General features: G+C 39.5%; 1 protein-coding gene across 1 annotated transcript in view; it reads left to right on the forward strand.

The window, feature by feature from the left end:
- Positions 1 to 19,001, forward strand: part of ccdc85ca (coiled-coil domain containing 85C, a) — a 44,607-nt gene that overhangs the window by 21,972 nt on the left and 3,634 nt on the right. The window contains exons 2-5 of the mRNA XM_053510262.1: positions 6,303 to 6,379; positions 10,326 to 10,427; positions 17,248 to 17,343; positions 18,689 to 18,787. Of these exons, the coding sequence (XP_053366237.1) occupies positions 6,303 to 6,379; positions 10,326 to 10,427; positions 17,248 to 17,343; positions 18,689 to 18,787 (374 nt within the window). The remainder of the gene's footprint in view (positions 1 to 6,302; positions 6,380 to 10,325; positions 10,428 to 17,247; positions 17,344 to 18,688; positions 18,788 to 19,001) is intronic.

Raw genomic sequence — 19,001 nt, forward strand, 5'->3', positions numbered from 1 at the left:
TTATGAGACAAACTGATTTTAAACTTCCCACAAAATGAAAAACATACAGGGAAACCTCGGATTGCAAATAATGCGGTGCGTAAGTGTTCCGCAAGACGAGCAAAGATTTGTAGCTGTGCCCACCTTGAGGAAAAAGAAGCGATTGATATATGTGATATATTAAATATTCTCATTCACCAGAAAAGCATCAGGGTTCCGATAGAACTGTCACACCGCCATTTATTGAGTTATATAAAGTTGTTAAGAAAGTAGCTGTGAAAATCTTGCATGACTGGTCAGGAGGTGTTGGCTCTGTCATTCTGTGGTTAATATAGAAAATGTATGTTTGTGTAACATAGAAAGAGTCTCCCACGTCAGTGTTTAACAGAGCAGTATAACGGTTTCCAGCTGTAGCCATCGCAACCGTTGAATAACGGCTAGTAAAAAGTAATCTAAGTCTTTCACGCTTGACCGAGATTGTGTCAAGATCAGACATGTAACAGGACGTTATGTCATAATTCAATAAAATTTTATGGCTGGATTTTAGCAACAGAAGATGGTTTCTGTGAACTCCTCCTGATTGTTCTCCAGTGAGGCCCAGGGATTGGTCTCCACTCCTTAGATCTTCTCAAATGTAGTGGCTTCAGTGTGCAGTGCAATCAGCGAGCTACAGGAGAGCGTCGCTTGCGTTCGCCCGCTGACTGAATCCAGGCCAAGTGAAAGTCGCACAGCTTCGGGTTTCATGAGGAAATGCTTAACGCCGGAGAGGGAGGACGGAGCAACAATACTCTACTTTGTTTGTTCAGCCCGGCTTCCACATCTTGGATTCATTTAAAACGGGTCCTGGGCCTCCGTCATTCGGCGCTTTCCTGGGCTGGGCCGTGCACGTTTGTTTTTATAGTATACACGTTCACGTATGATCTCAGCAGTGGCTCGCGTAGCGGGGCTAACGAGGATTTTATTGAAGGCAGGAGTTTTATTTCATCTTGCACACGTATGAATTCGGAATCTACCTTGGAAACAGACACCTACTCCCAAAGAAGAGATGAAATCAGCGTTTTTATGCTGATAATCCTTTCTGTCTGCTTGACCTTTCACTATAATCTGTCTCATTATTACGCTGATTAGAGCATTTTGGGCTCGCGGATAAAGGGTTCAGTATTTTTTTCATCCCAGGTATCATGAAAAACAGATTTCAAACTTTCGCTGCATAACATCCACTGTGCCTTTACATCCATTAAAGAAGAAAGTCACTTCAAACCTTCCAGATGTGCTGTTGTGGGAAAATAATCAACCTCACGATAAAAACATTAACCCCGCTTTATATCAAAATGCATCACACTATCCAGTCGTTAATTATTTTCCTATAACAGGATGCCCCAGCAGGTGTTATCCGTTTTCTTTTGAAATATTTCTTCTAAATGAACCCCGTTATTTAGACCTCTCTTTCTCTCTCAGCACTAATCGTCTGCTCTGCACTAGTGTGCCGACTCGTACGCTCGTTCATGCGGAGCAGGAAGAATAAAAGCAAGCAGCCGTAAGTAGGTCACGGCACTGATAGCGAGACGTGATGGGGAGAGACGTGGTCCGAGGCTGTCCCACACCCCGCTGTCTCTCTAATTAAGTCGCACGATGGCGACGGCCGCAACACAAATACGGCCGCGTTCATGTCTGTTTTTGTTTCCCAAGGCTGTCCTCTATTTAAATCAAGCGTGATGTTCATCTCTCTTTCTCTCTCTCTCTCTCTCTCTCAGCCTCTTTCTATCATGTGTTTATCATTTAATTTAAAACTCCAAAACAGTTTCGGTGAGTTTCTTTTGTTATCCCTTTGTTATGCAGCAATTAAGGGGGCCAAGCACTGGTTGATAACAGAGGACGACCAGGAAGCCATTCGGACAATCGGCATTTTTTTCGCAAGGAGGTTATACTGTACTAAAGTTGAAGCATTGTTGAGAGAGTGCCTCACTTCCTGTTATTGTTTTCCACTGATTCCATGGAACTGCTTCACATACAGTAGATCATGATTTCTTGTTAGTTTGTAATTTCGTCTTTTCCTCATTTTGGTGCGATTCTTTCACTGGTATTTATTTTAGTTTCTTTTTTTTTCCCACAAATGGAAGTAGTCATAGTGTTGGAGTTAGATATAGCACTTGCTTCATCTGTACCTAAAGATGGTGCGTGATGTGGCGGCGCTGTAGCGTTTTACTCAGTCCAGCTCCCGAACCTCCACATCTGTGCACACCTTTAACTTTCATGCTCTAATACCTCTGCTAAAGGCGCCACACCTGTATACGGCCATACCCTATAGAATGCATTGTATTTTGGGATGTGTAATTCTGCAATTAAAAGAAACTCACTGGTATACGGTAAGCAAGGGAAGAAGCTCTTGCACACTGTATATATATATGACGCATCACCAAACACGTCACACATATAACTTTATATAGGTGAGAGAGATAAGAACGGATAAAAGCAACCGTAAAATAAATTATCATACACCAAATACCCTTTAAAAGAAAAAGCGCTTAATGTGCAGCTGAATAACCATAATTACACACAGGCCTGTTTTTTTCTCTGATAAAAGACTACAGAAAAACCCTAGATTGTAATTTGGATTGTAGTTAAGGCAGTCCGGTTTCGGCTCACGCCACCCGAGTCACTCCCGTCTCTCATTGTTTCGTGCGTGTGTGTTCGTGATCCTCCGGGTTTAAGCACCTAACCCAGGCTGTTTCCCATCGCCAACAATAGGAACTGCGACACAATGCAGGAGAGCGCTCTATTGTGCTAAGGAGTGTGTGAATGTCCGAGTCCAACAGGGCGTCGGAATTAAAGCGAAGCAGAGATAAACCCTCGCGATACACATATATATTTTACTGCAGTGCAGCCCTGCGGAGATCAAAGAGCACGCCGGGGACGAGGGCGTTTCTCTCCGCATGCTCTCTGTTTCTGTTTCTCTGCAGATGAGCAGCAGGAGACTCGGCCTGCTGGGACGCCGGCTCCTTTAATCCGCTCCGGGTCAGCTGATCAGACGTACCCGAGTCATATTAGAGAGTCACGAGGAAAGGCGAAGTGGATTCGAGGCTGTCTTCGCTTGAATGGTTTTGGTGTAAACACAGGGTGGAGGGTGACATGGAGATAAACCCCGCCCCAGTGCGGTTTAGAAATTTTATATTTTCAGCATGCGTATCAGATGCTGTTAAGAAATGTCGAATCCGGCAGCTGCGAGTTGGATAACAAGGTTTTTTTTTTGCGGATGTTATCGTTTATTCGTTTAGTAACAGCTCGTTCACGTTACAATTTGAGCACTGAGAAATCAAATTCACGTTTCCTGTAAGGAGACGTTTATTTAACGTTCTTGGAAGCGTCGCGCTTCCTAATGCTTTATTCTTGAGATATTTGTCTAAAAACCATCCTCTATGGTTTTTCCATTCACGAGGACGTCATAAACACGACACGAGACCTTACTGACCCCTGCTGGTGACCGAGCAGCGAGAAAACCGTTCGGCGACCAGTGCGCACATTATGTGCGGAGAGCAAAGTGCTGTCACGTGTGTTTTATTGCTGGTAAAAAAATAAATAAATAAAAAAAGTCAAGAGTCCTGTTTGACAGACGGAGGGAGGCCGTGACCTCGACTGGTCTGAGGGAACAAGACCGCGTTCAGGGACAGGTGCGATCGCGACTCTGACAGATTTACAGAGAGGGTTAAAAGGGACGATTCTTAAATCAAGATGATTAGGCGTGGAGATGGACGGGAAGGGCGTTGGGTGGGGGGAAGGGTGTGTGTGTGTGTGTGTGTGCGCGTGTGTGTAAAAGATTCCAGAAACAGCAGGACTTCGACCCTAAGGATGACTCATGCTGTTTCTATGAATTCCTTATTCCAGCACACACAATTTAACACAATGCATTAAATGTGTGTCAAAAAACTGATTGTGTGCTTGGTCACATTGAAAAAACTGTTTCCATTAAAAAAAAACAAGACCAGTTAAATGGAATTACTCGTACTTGAGTCTGTCTATTGAGGTGACTGTGTAAGATATCTGTTCCATAATTATTGGCTTGTCCTATCGTAGTCATTTCAGTCTTGCTTAGCGTGCAAATAAATAAAGCAGGAGCGCCTGACACAGCTCGCACCCTTCCTCCGGCCCCGGCATACTTCGTCACACTCAGACAGACAGCGAGGTCAGAACAGGTATGCCGAGAATGCAGCGCAACACACACGAACACATATATACACACACACACATGCGCACGCGGCTAGGCGGAGCCACACCCATCTCCTGGTTCTCCTTGTTCTCCTGGTTCTTTAATCTTACTGATGCTTTTTATATCGCGTATGACGCGTGTAAGTTTCACGGCTAACAAAGAAAGGAGATTATTGTTTTATTTGTTTAATTTAGTTAATGAAATAAATGCAACATGTAGAAATAACAACCTGGGCCATGCCAAAAGAATGCATTTCAACAATATAAAAAAAAAAAGTTTTAATCTCCAGCCACAAAAAAAAAACACCTACAGTATCACAATAGGTTTATGTGTATATGTCAGTTTATAAGCGGGACAATTTCTGTTAGAAATCTTATTAAATGTTACTACATGCATTTTTAAGAAAAACTAATTTTTGAATTTTTTTCACATACTTTAACTTAGGGCTGGACGATATGGCAAAAATTTATATCACAATATGTTTCTTAATTTTGGTCGATACGATATAATTCCGATATCGATATGGATAATATTAAAAAGCCTCAGGAAAAAACTGCCGAGGACACACACAATGGATGTTTATAATACCTCCAGGCTTCTCCTATTTAAAAAAAAAATAATAATAATAATAATAATAAAAAAAAAAAAATATATATATATATATATATATATATATATATATATTTTTTTTTTAAATAAAAACATTACAAAAAAATAAGGTTCACTTTTGATTTGTATTTAGCATTTACGAACAAGAAATGTGAAATAAAATAATTAAAACTCTCAGACTCAGCTTATTAGTAGAATTAGCAGAAGCGCGCGCACGTGCGCACGCACACGCACACACACACACACCCACCCACCCCCAACTCCTTTCGGCTTCGCACACACATAGACACACACTCTCTCTGCCTTACACATAAACTCCGCTCTGTCGCGAAACACGAGAGGAGAGGAAAATGGATCTTTACCCTCTATGAGACTTGCTTTTGCTTTATACGCGCGCTGTACAAACACGCTAACAAACACAAAATTAAATATGTTTCACACACACACGTGGTCAGTGTTATAGTAAACAGAACACGCGTGCACGGATGTTGATTATACCAGTAAGAGACGAGCACTTAGACCCAGCAGGGGAGACGATTACCCACAATTCCACAGCGCAAGAGAGAGAAAAACCGTTGGCTCATATATTCAAATGTATTTTGAAATATCGGAAATGTGTTTAAAAATCATTATTGAAAAAAATTGTATCGCGATATATATTGATGTCGAATTATTGTCCAGTCCTACTTTAACTTTAAGTTAAGGTTTAATACTGAACAAAATGGTTTGTGCTGTTTGAGTGGGAGGGGCATGCCCTGTGTCTCCTGTCAATCACAGCAACACTAGCCAATCCCGGGCACTTGTGGAAGAGGGCAGATAGAGGGCGCTCTCCTCCCAGTGTGTTACACCGATTTGTGATGCAGAAGGAGCAGCAGTTCAGGCAAATAATACATTAAATTTAGGAAACAAAATCTGTGGGGAGAATAAAAATAAAATAATAATAATAATAAAACGATAAAGAAATAATTTGTTGGCAAACTGTTTTGTTAAAGTTTTTATCTTGAGAGCATCTTTTCTGCAGACGTAATTATGTGAACCGTAATTAAATGAGCATTTTGAAAAAGTAATACTTGAAGAATTTCTTCAAATAACTTGCAGATCTTCATTGTTATATCTAGTGTTTTCAAATCAAAATCTTTTTTTCTTCAGTGAGCATTTTTACTTCTTTGCACTTCTTTCATTTTTTTTTTCTTGTCTCACAATTCCAGGACACAGTGTTTTGGGTTTAGGTGTAATTTTGGGATTAGCGCAGCTCCCAGACCACCCAATCGCTCGGGGAGAATGTGTACAATAATCCAGTTTGTCTTTTAACCACAGGGATCACGTTATAATGAGACTTTTGTGGTGTAAACCTTGTAAGCCTTGAGTTCATGTCGTAATTGGTGTAACGGATGCTGTACACACTGCTCACACACACACACACACACACACGCACACACACACACACACACCTACTTCTGCAAGCCGAGCGCGAGGTTTACTTGCATTTTTTTGTTTTTTTTTCCCACAGACTCCTCGAATTACATCCGTCAGCTGGAGACGAAAGTCCGGATTTTAGAAGATGAAAACAAGCAGGTATTTTCACAGGTGAGAGACGACACACACATATACAGGATAACACACTCGTATTCTAAGATTATGGGTTTATCTAGTACACAGTTGACCATCCTAATCGTGCATCCAATCAAAACTTTTTTTTTTTGGATTAAAAACTTCAAATTCAAGCGCAGCTTTTGAAGGAATGAACATTAATGTCTGGTGTAACTTGCGATATTAAGTTTCAGTTTGATTTCAGCAACCAAAAAAATCCAAGCAGATATGGAAAGAAAACAAAAGACAGAACTTATTCCAATTTCAGTTAGATACTTTTTTAATACCAAATTAAATTAAATTCGATTTCATTTGTATAAATAGTTTGCATGTTCTCCGGGTGCTTGGTGGGTTTCCTTCGGGTACTTCGTGTAAGTCAGTAAAAACTAATTAAAAAAAGCAACAGTTCAGCCAGCTAACGAGACGATCGTCGCCTGTCAACAACATGTTTCTGACACAGCAACTGATTCCGCTACGTCTATTTTTAACCACTTTTAGCTCGGTGAGGTCACGTGATTTCCACATAAGCAATACTGAAACCTCCAAGAGTCGTTAGTTACATCACGCTCACACCTTTTGTGTATAAACAAACAAGCAAATAAAATAAATAATCATCCGTATCGAGTTTTCCTTTTTCTTTTTTTCTTTTTTGTTCAGTTTAAACAGTTTAAATCACTTTAAACTAAGACCTACCCTCAGAAACACACTGTGGTGTGACGGACGACTCAGAGAAAAGGGTTTAATGGAAACTGTACGGATTCCAGACGCCACTGGAACTCCAGCACGGCCTCATGTGTCCACAATTAACCAAAAGAATAAGATTTAACCCCCGAGTCGCTGCTTAAATGTGCAACCAAAAAGTGTTATTAGTTTTTGTATAATGCTGTCGAATGCTTGATTTCTCTGAGGAGATTCACGTTTCGTTCACTTTTATGGAAGGAGTCTCCAGTTACAGAACATCGTAACACTGAAACTGTAACAGAAAGGCTTGTAGGGAGGGAGGAGTTTAAAGCGACGATAACGTAAGCGAAAACAGGAACGGACCTGCCTCAAGATCGTTCCACGGAAAAAAGTTTAACGTGTTTGTTGGTAATTATTAATTAATAATTAATGATTGGAAAATGTGCCGGAAAAATGTGTTATAACACGCCGTCAAGTGTTATATTGCTTACTTAATACAATACAGAAAGAAAAGTAAAACCATAGATGCTGAGAGCTGGAAGGTTTGAGTCACATCTTGTAAGTTCCAGGAAACACACACATTTTTTTCTTTTCACTTTGAGCTGGACACAGTTTGAGTCGGGCCGAGTGTGATGAGGAGCTTCCAGTGATAATAGAGAGGGAAGGACGATCACAGTGCGCAGGTAGACCTTTTGACTGTTTTTTGGCAGTAATCTCTCAGAGCGAACAGAGATATGTTTTCCCACCCGACAACCATTAGACCGGGTTTTGGGAAAAAAAGAAAAAGAGAGAGAGACAGACAGGATAATTATACGCGTGCTATTACAGAGGCACGAAATCCTCCAGCTCGTTCAGGGTGGATCAGATCCAGATCATCTTCAAGTCTTCAGGGAGAATATTTCATTAGATAGATAACATCCAGTGCTTAAATTGCTTTTGGATCTTCACCACGTCCCTCACACCCCGAATGGATGACGGACAGGTGAAGCCGGGATACGGCTCGGATTTCATCAAGCGTGACGAGAGCCTTCTTCTCGGGTCCATAACTCATCGCGGAGCGTTTTGTACTTTTAACCTTCCGCGCTGACCGCTGCGATTTGTATTGATGTGAAATGAGGTGACTGCTGAAGGGTCAGGCTGTAAAACACTCCAGGGATTCAGCAGAGGAGGTGAAAAGAGACAAAAACGCGAGGCGGACACTAAAGAGAGCTGAGAGTTCTCCGTCTGACTGCATGCTGTAGAAAAGTTATCATTGAGTTATTAGAGGTTTTCTGTTCATCGCTCTCACGTCCAGACGCTTATTTTGCACATGTGTGTTTATTCAGCCTGTTCATGTGTTTATGGCTGTTCACACTCAAATTCAACCTTTCACCCAGTGTTCATTTGAATTTTACACCATGTCTGAAATGCTGATTCAGGATTTGTTCAGCAAATATGTTGACCTTCAATTTTTGTTCAAAATCTGCAGAAAAAGTGATGAATAAAATACACACAAAGTGCACGTAATTGTACGCTGAGGAAAAAAAAAAACGCTATTCATTCACTTCAAAAATTACTGTCTATTTTTTTTTAACATTACTTTGAGGATATTTTTTTCCTTTTTTATTATTTATTAATAGACAATATAGCGGAAAATATAGGGCAGGGACGCTTTTTATGACACATGATTAACATTTAACATGACAATCAGTTATAAGGTTAGACTGTAGTTCAGTGCTTATTAGATGCTTTCAGTATTTTTAATACTTCAAATTCCGCAAGAAAAAGTAGCTGTTTAAGACTAATCATATAATAAATGAAAGAAAGAAATTTACAATGGAATCGAATCAAGTGTCCACCCACATACTATAATTTGGAATAAGGAGGAAAATATCTTCAGCAGTGCGTGTTGCGCTAATGAAATACAGCGGTTTGGAGACGAATGGGTTTGGAGTCGGGTGTTTCTCACAGCAGCCAGACGTCATCAGTAATAACGCCGCTGGTTTAAGGAGGAGACTCTGTTCTTAGGGCATCTTATTGACTCGAGCGCCTTAATCTGGCTCTGATTAAATATACAGTAATGAGATGGACGAGCTGTGGTTCTCCTTCCTTCAGCCTGTTTTCCAAAATTTGTCCAAAGCTTGTCCTGACGCCTTCCTCCGATCTGTCACTGAGGAATTGCAGAGTGAGAGTGGAAGAGTCGACTGGGGGACTCGTGGAACTCATCAGTGCCAAGCGAATGAAGTGTGGCGTCCAGGAAGTGAGAAGACGAGGGGGGAATGCCATTTTTGCCAAAGCGTTTGACCCGATTTAAGGCCGTAGAGACAATTCAGTGTCAATAATGTCAATAAGATTAGAGCCTGGGTGGCGTCTGTTCTTATACGGGAGGAGCTAAAATAGATTTTATCTTTCACAGGCTTTTAATAATAACAATAATATATAAATAAACATGGTATAAAGAAATGTATTCAGGATAATAAACCTGCGTAATTTTTATTGTGAGTTTTCTATTTGTTTTATAATTTTCTCCAAAACACAATGAAGAATGGAAAAAGATTGGATGAAATTTAAAGCAGATTAAGATTTTGTTTGGTTTAAGAGCTGTTGTTCAAACCAGGAACTTTTATTTTTAAACAGTTTATTATTATCACTAACAACAGGTCTGGGTTGTACAATTGAGCAATTAAAAAAACAAAAAACAACTTTTTTTTTACTGCTTATGGGAAAATAATCAACAACAAAATGCAAGTTTTATAGCGCTGCAGTTTGTCAATAATAACATTAATGTTTAGTTTTTTTAAAGAATGAAATGAAAGTTATATTCCTAATACCTGACTTCAAACTACTGCCCCCTGCTGGTTTGGAGAAGTATTTGTTTTAACACAAGACTCAAATCTAGCTGCAAGCATCTGTTTTTGTGATACGAGTCACAGCTTTTCAGTAAAGCCACGAAACGATAAAACATGACCGTGAAGCATCCTTGATTGACCTTAGGTCATGACCCTGTGACATTTCCCGTGCCGTGCTTAAAGAATGTCACGGGTTACTTATTATACATTTACGGTTGCGTTTAATCTCCTGGCATGTCTGCAAAACAAGCAGATTTTTTATATTTATATGTTAGCTACTGTGTAATCAGCTATTCCTCTTCTCTTTTTGTCCTTTTTGATAATAGGAAGTAAAAAAGAAATAAGTATATGCAAATGCTTTCTAATCACTTGCATTATTAATGTAAAATGTATTTGTGTTTTTGTTTTTTGTTGTGTGTGTGTGTGTGTGTTAGGGGAATGTCAGTGATTTGAAGGCATTGAAGAAAGGCCTGTCGTTGTATCACTCCGAGTCGCAGCTCTCTGCGCTTTCCAAGCAACAAGACACCTTACAGAACGTACGTATCCATGAGTATAGAAGTCTGTTTCATACTGTGTGTCATTCTAATCAAACCAAGTTCGAAACGGTTCGTCGCTTTATTAAAATTTGTCAAAGTTCTCTCTGATCAGTCATCGTCTCTTTTCTCCACAATTCTCTGCAATAAAATGAGGAGCAAAATGAGGTCGAGAGCTTCAGCTTCCTGTCTCAGGAGTCTTATCTCTGCAGGAGAACCGTGGTTCAGGAACAAAGCCGCTCCTAGATCAGAGTTCGCCCGCTAACCTCGAGCTGACCCTCAGAAAGCCTGCAGGTTATTAAATTAGCTCGGATCACGTAAGCCTGGAACTTTATGACTTGGTATAAACAGGCGTACGCGCATCTCCGAGCACCGGGTTCATGCGTCTCGGATAAATATTACCACGCTGGCTCCTGATTGATCCAGCTGTCTAAATATTCACGTTTCTGCCAGGAGGCTGTGGGTTTGAATCCTAATGTAAAGCAAAGTTGCTGAACTTGGTACTTTCTCTCACTTTCTCTCTCTCTCTCTCTCTCTCTCTCTCTCTTTGGGTGGTCCACATGGTCTTTCTTTTCTTATGATTAGCTCATGAGGCTAAACGTTTGTGAACCCTAACACTCGTTTGTGCTTTTTGGTGGCTCTCCAATAGGTTTTGCAAGAGGAGCATTAGTGAGGTCAGGGCCTGGTGTCAGACGAGGAGCCTCCAGTTCCACAGGAGATGTACTGTGTACAGGGAAATTCTGTGAAATCTCTTTTCACCATATACAGTGCTTCCTGATATTTAATTTAATTTCTGCAAAAAAAAAAAATTTGACAATGATCAGAAACACAGCATTAAGGCCAACTCTGACTGGCTCAAAAAAAAAAAAAAGACAAAAAAAGATTTTGGCGAGGCCTAGTCAAAGTCCAGACTTTGAGGTTGAGATACTTAAATAGGTTGTTCATGTTGTTTCTCCAATGTGGATGATTTAAAGCAATTCTGCAAGGGAGAGTGGGCCAATATTCCTCCTCAGTGATGAGAAAGACTCATTGCAAGTTTGATTGCATTTCATGATTTGCGTTCCACTTGATTGCAGTTGTTGCCGCCAAGACTGGCACACACAACCAGTTCTTAGGTTCAGGGGCAATTACTTCTTCACATAGGGCCGGGTAGGTCTGGACAGCTTTTTTCCCTTAATAAATGAAATATATCTATCTATCAGGAAGAGGCAAATATTTTTTCACACCACTGTGCAGATGTCATGGTCAGGGTGCACTTAGTTTTGGCCATATAGCATCTACACTAAATTGCTCTCTGAAAAATATGAGGTTCTTTTCTAACTAGACATGTGATGGCGTTGACATTTTCTTTCTTTCACCCCTTTCTTTCTCTTCTCTTCCTGAGTTCTCACTTATTTTCTTTTTTTCTTTCTTTCTTTTTTCGCTCCTTCTTTTTTTTCTCACATCTTTTTTTCTTTCTTACTTTTTCTTTTCCTTCCTTCTTTTTCCTCATCACATCATTCTTTCTTTCTTTCTTTCTTTTCAAGACTTTTTCTGTCCACATCTTTCTTTCTTTCTTTTTTTCTTTCTTTCTTTCTTTTTTTCCTTTCTTCTTTTTTATTACATCTTTCTTTCTTTCTTACTTTTTCTTTTCCTTCCTTACTTATCCTCACCAAATCTTCCTTTTTTCTCTCTCTTTTTTTACTTTTTCTTTTCCTTCCTTCCTTTTCCTCACCACATCTTTCTTTCTTTCTTTCTTTCTTTCTTTCTTACTTTTTTTCCTTCCTCCTTTTTCCTTTACCACATTTTTCTTTCTCCCTTTCTTTCTTTCTTTCTTTCTTTCTTTTTTTCTTTCTTACTTTTTCTTTTCCTTCCTTACTTTTCCTCACCACATCTTCCTTTCTTTCTTTTTGCCGTACTGCAGTGTTTTAAACCTAAAGTTATTTGTTCCTGAGCTCTTCAGACGCAGACAGATCTGACGGTCTCATGCTAGCGTGTTGTGTTCTGATTGACACTAACCTGCGCTGGAGTGTAAACACTCGTCTCACAGACTGGAGGAAAAAAACATGTGTGTGTGTGTGTCTGTGTGTGTGCATGAGATCATTCAGCTTCTCGTGCCTTTCCTGGCTCTTTCCCTTCAGCTGCTCCACACGGCTTAACGAGACCGAGCATGAAATGAACATTTCTTAATTTAGACCGTCTTCCTCTCTCCTTCATCACCGCCCCTCCATCTCTCTCTCTCTCTCTCTCTCTCTTCTCTTTGCTTTCTTTCTTTCCCTGAGGTAGTGTTCTTTATCTTCTGCCTCTTCTCTGTAGAAATAAAGGTCAGGATCAGCCCTGCGGATGTTAACCCCTTCCCCGTAACCGTGACAGGATAAATCAGCGCTCTCGGCCCAGTTCTGTTCATCGCCGGCATCTACGAGAGAACTCGATTAGAAAACACACTGGGTTTTAAACTGCTGGTGTAACGGCGAGTCTTTCACATCAGGGCTAAAGAGACACAACTGGATTATTGTTTATTTTTTAATAGAGTTTAACTGGTCACTTGAATCTAAGATTAGAATTCTGTCTAAAGAAAATGTGTTGTGTAGCTGGAGGTACAGAAACCGTGTCTCTAATAAATATCCAAATTTAAACTATTTGAATATTTCTTGTTAAATAAACTTGCACATTTTTGAGCAGTTGTGCATTAATAATGGAACAATCCTGAGAGCTGCTGTGTGTTTACTGGAGGAACAGGAGGATCAGACGCTCACACATCTCACACTGATCACAAAGAACCTTCCTCTTCCTCTTCCTCTTCCTCCAGCACAGCGCCACCAAGCTCTGTCTAAAGACAATGGGACTTCCTAAAAGCACAACAACATAATAAGCAATTCTCTTTCTTTCTTTCTTTCTTTCTTTCTTTCTTTTTTTCCTCAGAAGAGAACAATCATTATGTATATAATGGACATCTCACTCTGTCTTTCTGTTTTTCTCTCCTTGTCTTTTTCTTTTCTTTTTTTTTTTCTTTCTTTCTTTCTTTCTTTCTTTTTTTATCCTTTTTCTCCCTCATCAATGCTTTCTTTCTTTTTTCCTACCATTCTTTTATCTTATCTGTCTTTCTCCTTACTCCATTTCTCACTTTACGATCTCTATTCACTATTGGACACTCTCTGTATCATTCTGTTTTTTTGTATGTCCCTGTTTTTCTTTCTTACTTACTTACTTTCTTCAGAGGAGGACAATCATTATTGTTGTCTATTTCCTTTCTTCACTTTTTTTATTTGACTGTTTCTTACTCTTTCTTTCTTTTTCTTTCTTTCTTTCTTTCTTTCTTTCGTCTTTCTTATTTTTTATGTCTTTCTTTCTCCATGTCTCATTTTACAATCTCTCTCTTTCTTTCTTTCTTTCTTTTTTTTTCTTTCTTTTTCTCTCACCTTTTTCGTTCGTTTTTTTTTTACCATTTTCTTCTTTATTTCTCTATGTCTCCCGTCCTTCCTCTGAAGACTTTTTCTTTCTTATCCTTCAATTTCTCACATTGTCTTTCACTTGTTACTTCTATTTATGCTTACTTTCTTTAACCCCATTATTTCCCCTTGTCTTTCTTTTGCCTTCCTTCACCTCCCACTTTCTTTCTTTCTTTCCTTCTTTCCTTTATGGTGCTTTGTCTACAAGTCACATAATGATATTTTTGCAGCTCTATTTTAAAGACTTGCTTATAAAGTGGTATCTATTTCCCCACTTCTTTGAGTGCAGTCAAGCTGTCGTCGTTTTCTCCTCATTCACGTCTTTCCTGATACCAAAGATGTTGTTCACCTGAGGCCTAATCTGTCTTACTGGATTTGCAGTGAAGATCTCTTGATTGTTCTTAACAGGAGATTTTATCTGCCAAGGTTTTTTTTTTTCCTTCTATAAGTCTCCTGAAGATGGAACTGAGTTTACAGATCTGGCACCAGAAAGGCTGTCTGGTCGTCTTAGGCCTTGGTGAACAGTGTTTAAATGTTAATGTATCATTCAGGCTTTAAGACCAAGTACCATTGAACCTGGGAGGCCATCCAGACCGAATGGAAGCTTTCAGAAGAGCGATAGATGGCAAATCACATGCCTGATGGAGACGATGGCGATGATGATGTTTCCAGAGAAGCTCAGCTGGTCGGAAGCTCAAATAAACTCTAATGCCGTGTAATTAAACGCTCCCTCTGTGCCGCTTACACACATGCTCCCAATGCCAGGAGTAGATTTCACAAAATTTCAATGTACTTGTTTATTCGTACGAGGCTGTTCAATAAAGGACTGCATTTCCATGCCCTCTTTTACCCTGTATTGAAAAAGAAAGAAAAAAAGAAAGAAAGATATCACCCTGGCTAGCAAGGAATGTTTTGGTTTGGCCCAGTGAAGTGGATTTAAGCATGGTGTCTGTTTCTGGAAATTTTGCCATGACTAACAGGAAAAAAAAGATCCAAGATGTAATTTTAAGCCTCAGACAGAAAGGAGACAGCTCAAGCTAAACATTAAACTCCGTCTCCCCAAAGTAATGTGGTCCTGTGTGGATAATAATTTAATAATTGTGTGTTTATCTATGTTTAAATTTGGACATGTTATAATTATTAAGGGGTAAGTGCTCTTCAGTAAAATGAAGTATAATACACCGGAGTGTATGTACCTGTACGTAAAAATGTTTCTGTAGTCAGATGATAAATACTGTATAGTGTATTTTATTACGACGCCTGAAGTGTTCATTTCCCGTAACATAGATAAGAGTTTTTATTGGGAAGGATATGTGAATGTAGCCCCTAGGTGGTAAAACTAATCTACTATAGTGAAGGAGTGTGTGTGCGTGTGTGTACCTTTGGTGTAGTTAATTTAATGTAGTATAATGGAATGTATTGAAACAGAGGCCTCGAGTATATTAAATATACTCTGCTGTAGTATAAAGGAGTGTATATGAACCTGACCCATGGAGCGCAACATTACTCAAAGTATTATGAAGTGTATTTCAGGTCGTCCTCTGGGTAGTAGATACAGTATGCGATAGTATAGTGCAGTGTATTTGAGTGTTATCTCTATATTCAGATTTATTCTACTTGGTATTTTTGAGTGCGGCATTTGGATAATAAATTTTACTACAGGAGTATATCTGACTGTAACCTCTTGATTGTAACTAGAGTATATTTAAGAAGAATATTGTGAGACGGAGTGCTGAATACCATTTAGTACCGCATCCATGAATATCATTCACGATATTCAGTACAACAGCGCAATCTTATAAATAATGCTTTTATTTCAAAAAACAAGAAATTAGTATAAACAGATTATGATTTGTTTATTTGGTTTTTAAATTCTTACTGGTACCATGTAGCCAAAAGGTGAGGAGAATAAACCGTGGAGGTGGTGGACAGTCCTGAGAAATATAAGAGCTTTACTTAATATTTCCACTTAGAGTGGTTTTGGCGTTAAATCCCAAATTGCGTAAAAGTTATAAAGTTAGTGCGATATGTAAAATGTACAATCCCTTGTTCCACACACTAAGTAGTGTCCATGATCAGGGGTTAGGAAGCGATTTGGGATTTAGCCTTGTGTTGTGTTTTTGTATAAATAAATTGGTTCAGAGGCAATTTGGAACGTTACCAAGTAGACAGCGTGTTGTTTAATATGACAAACCGATATCACAGGTGGTTTTTTGCTCCCCTGACCGGTTTTAAATGTGGGTTTTTATCAGGCAGCGGCTCTCAACTCAATATTTAAAAAGAATAATACCATTCAGTACAACATCCATAAATATCATTCACGATATTCAGTACAACAGCACGATCTCGCGTGTGATATTGCTTTTATATAACAGTTCCAGAGGAGACAAATTATTATGAACAGATTATGATTTGTTCATTTATTTAAACAGTTATTTTGCTCCGACAAGACATATCCTTCCATGTCTAGGATTAGAAGTACTGCGGACATGTGACATGGAGCGATACATACTGTAGAGCTAAACATCCCAGTGCTGTTATGCTCCATTATCACCACTCATGGAATGCCTCTTGTCCAATCAGATTATTTAGCCAGAACAACCTGTTGTATAATTAAAAGTAGCCCCTGGATAGTAAATTTACTCCAATATAGTGGATTGTATTTAGGTTTCAACTTTGTATTTAAATTTAAATTTATTTAAATGTCATTAGTAAATTCACTCCACTGTAGTATAATGGTGTAATATGTCTTGTATAGTAAAATGTACTTTATTTGTGGTCCTGGATGATTAAGGACGATATTCTAGCTAGTTGATTGGCCGTGGCGGTGTGAGTGCATTTGAGTCCATCAGTCATAGACTTTTAATGAACCGGATTGGAACACGACCCCTAGGTGGTTAGAGGGCCGTAAATTTTAATGGCAGGTTTTCATCATGGCCCCTTGGCAGCGACTGTGCTCAGCCTCGTGCCCGTGGGCGTACCCGTATCAGTAGTGAGCGAGATGCCCACAGTTCCCGCTCGAGGTGAGTGTTCTGGCAACTGTAAATGAGCAGTGCGGGCTGAAAGCGAGGAGCTGCTCCCATTCAGAGCTCTGCTTGCGGCCCCCACTGCTGGAATGCGGCCTCGATTGTTGTGGATTTAACGCTAGAATGAAACTCAAAAGGCTGTGTCTAAACAGGGCCTCCCCGGGCCTAACCCACTCAAAGAACTCATTGTCGATGCGCTCGGTGCTCATAAGGGCGGCGCTGGCAGTGATGAGCTCCGAGACGGTTTAACCCTTCAGAAAAAAAGGGGAAAAAAAACAGGCCTGACTTATTCCAAAAACACACACATCCTCTCTGATAGCATGAGTGAAACACTAGCAGTCACCACTCATGTGTGTTTTCTCTCCACAGGGCACTGCTCGACTCCCAGCTGGAGATCTGCCCTCGCCCATCACCCCCTACATAACGTCCGCTCAGAAACCAGAGGCTCTGGTTCATGCTATGAAGGTAAACGTGTAAGAATGTTCACACGCTTCACGTTACACACACTTTACAGTCAAAAGTTATTTTAAACATACACTCAGATATTTATCTCATAGACTTTGCACAGACGCATGGTGTTCGATTTAATTTATGTGCATATAAGAATATACAGGTAATGTCCATGTTTCATGGAGGGGAAAAAAACATGCTTACATGTCCCGTCAGCATATTAGGCTAATTTTAAATGTCCTTGCTTGTGTGGGTGTTTTTTTTTTTTTTTTTTTTAAATATGTCTGTCTCAGCATCGTCTTTCAAACGTCCATATTAAACTAAACAGAAGGCGAGAAGAATCTGCCTCACAACAGATTTCGTAACCATTTTTGCATGAACATTTTATCTAGTTTGGTTTTTATTTCTCTAATCTGGTTTTGGTGCAAACATGAATGTTTTTGTATTGCTTATTAATCGAGTTGGGAATCACTAGGAACCACCTGATTATATTAATATCACGATTCCTAGGTGTTGATTCGATCTAAACTGCGATTTTATAAGTATCGTGATTTCATAAATACCCCAAATCTCTCTAAATTTTTTAAAGATTTAATTACAATTCTAAACAAATTTTGCTAATTATTTCTCCACCACACAAGATACTGTGCTGCCTGCCAGTGTGTGAATAGTTTAGAGTGCACCACCTGCAGGATTATAGAGGAACTGCAACGTTACCACATCAATTGCAAACATAAAGTAGTATATAAATTAAAACATAATTTAAAAATTTTATTTTGTCAGTAAGTCAGTGTGCCAATATATGAATCACCAAATAAAAGAATCATGATCATAATTACATAGATTTATGTCCCCCATCTCTACTAATTAACTTTAAAGCAGAGTGCACACTACACAACTTAATATATCGAGGATGCAACTCAGAATCGGTTTGTTGGTCAGTTTTATAGCGTTAAATACAAATAAAATGTAATTTAATTCAATTGAATAATAAAACGGATTCACAGATGTGGCAAGTCACAGCAGGTCGCCGAGGGATTCCTGCTACATCGATCCTCATGCGTGAAAATATCTGATATGTTTCCTGACAAACCACGTCGCTTAACTCCTGCTTGAGCCATCATAACCTAACGTGACCTTAAAGAGACTTCACATCTAGTTTATGTGTTTCAGGATAATTAGCTGTCGATCAAACACGAGGGTCAAGTTTACAGAAAAAACAAAAGCATCGCCTTGGCCTTACTCGGAGAAACACGATTACTCTTAATCACCTCTTATTAAAAACCTTTTTTTTTCTCCTGATAATAGCGAAAGTGACACTCCTCAAGTCTTATGCTCTTTCCTACCTGTTTTCTTTTAGGTATTGGAGGTCCACGAGAACCTGGACAGACAGATTCCCGAGGACTACGAGGAGGATCTCAGTGAGAAAGAGAAAGCTATCGTGAGGGAAATGTGTAATGTAAGTCTCAAGACTATAAGCGGTGAACCTAGATTAGCTCGGTAGTCTCTTGTGTCATTAAGCAGCACATAGAAATCCCAGTTCCTTCATTTTGCTCTTTTCCCTCATGCTTAGCTCATCAACTCCTTTGCTTAACAAGACCTTCACTATGCCTTTATATAATCAGGAGCAGGCCACGCTAGAGAACCTGAATTTGTTCTGTTAATTGAGGACA

This window comes from Clarias gariepinus, chromosome 13 (assembly GCF_024256425.1).
Source record: "Clarias gariepinus isolate MV-2021 ecotype Netherlands chromosome 13, CGAR_prim_01v2, whole genome shotgun sequence".
Classification (NCBI taxonomy): domain Eukaryota; kingdom Metazoa; phylum Chordata; class Actinopteri; order Siluriformes; family Clariidae; genus Clarias; species Clarias gariepinus.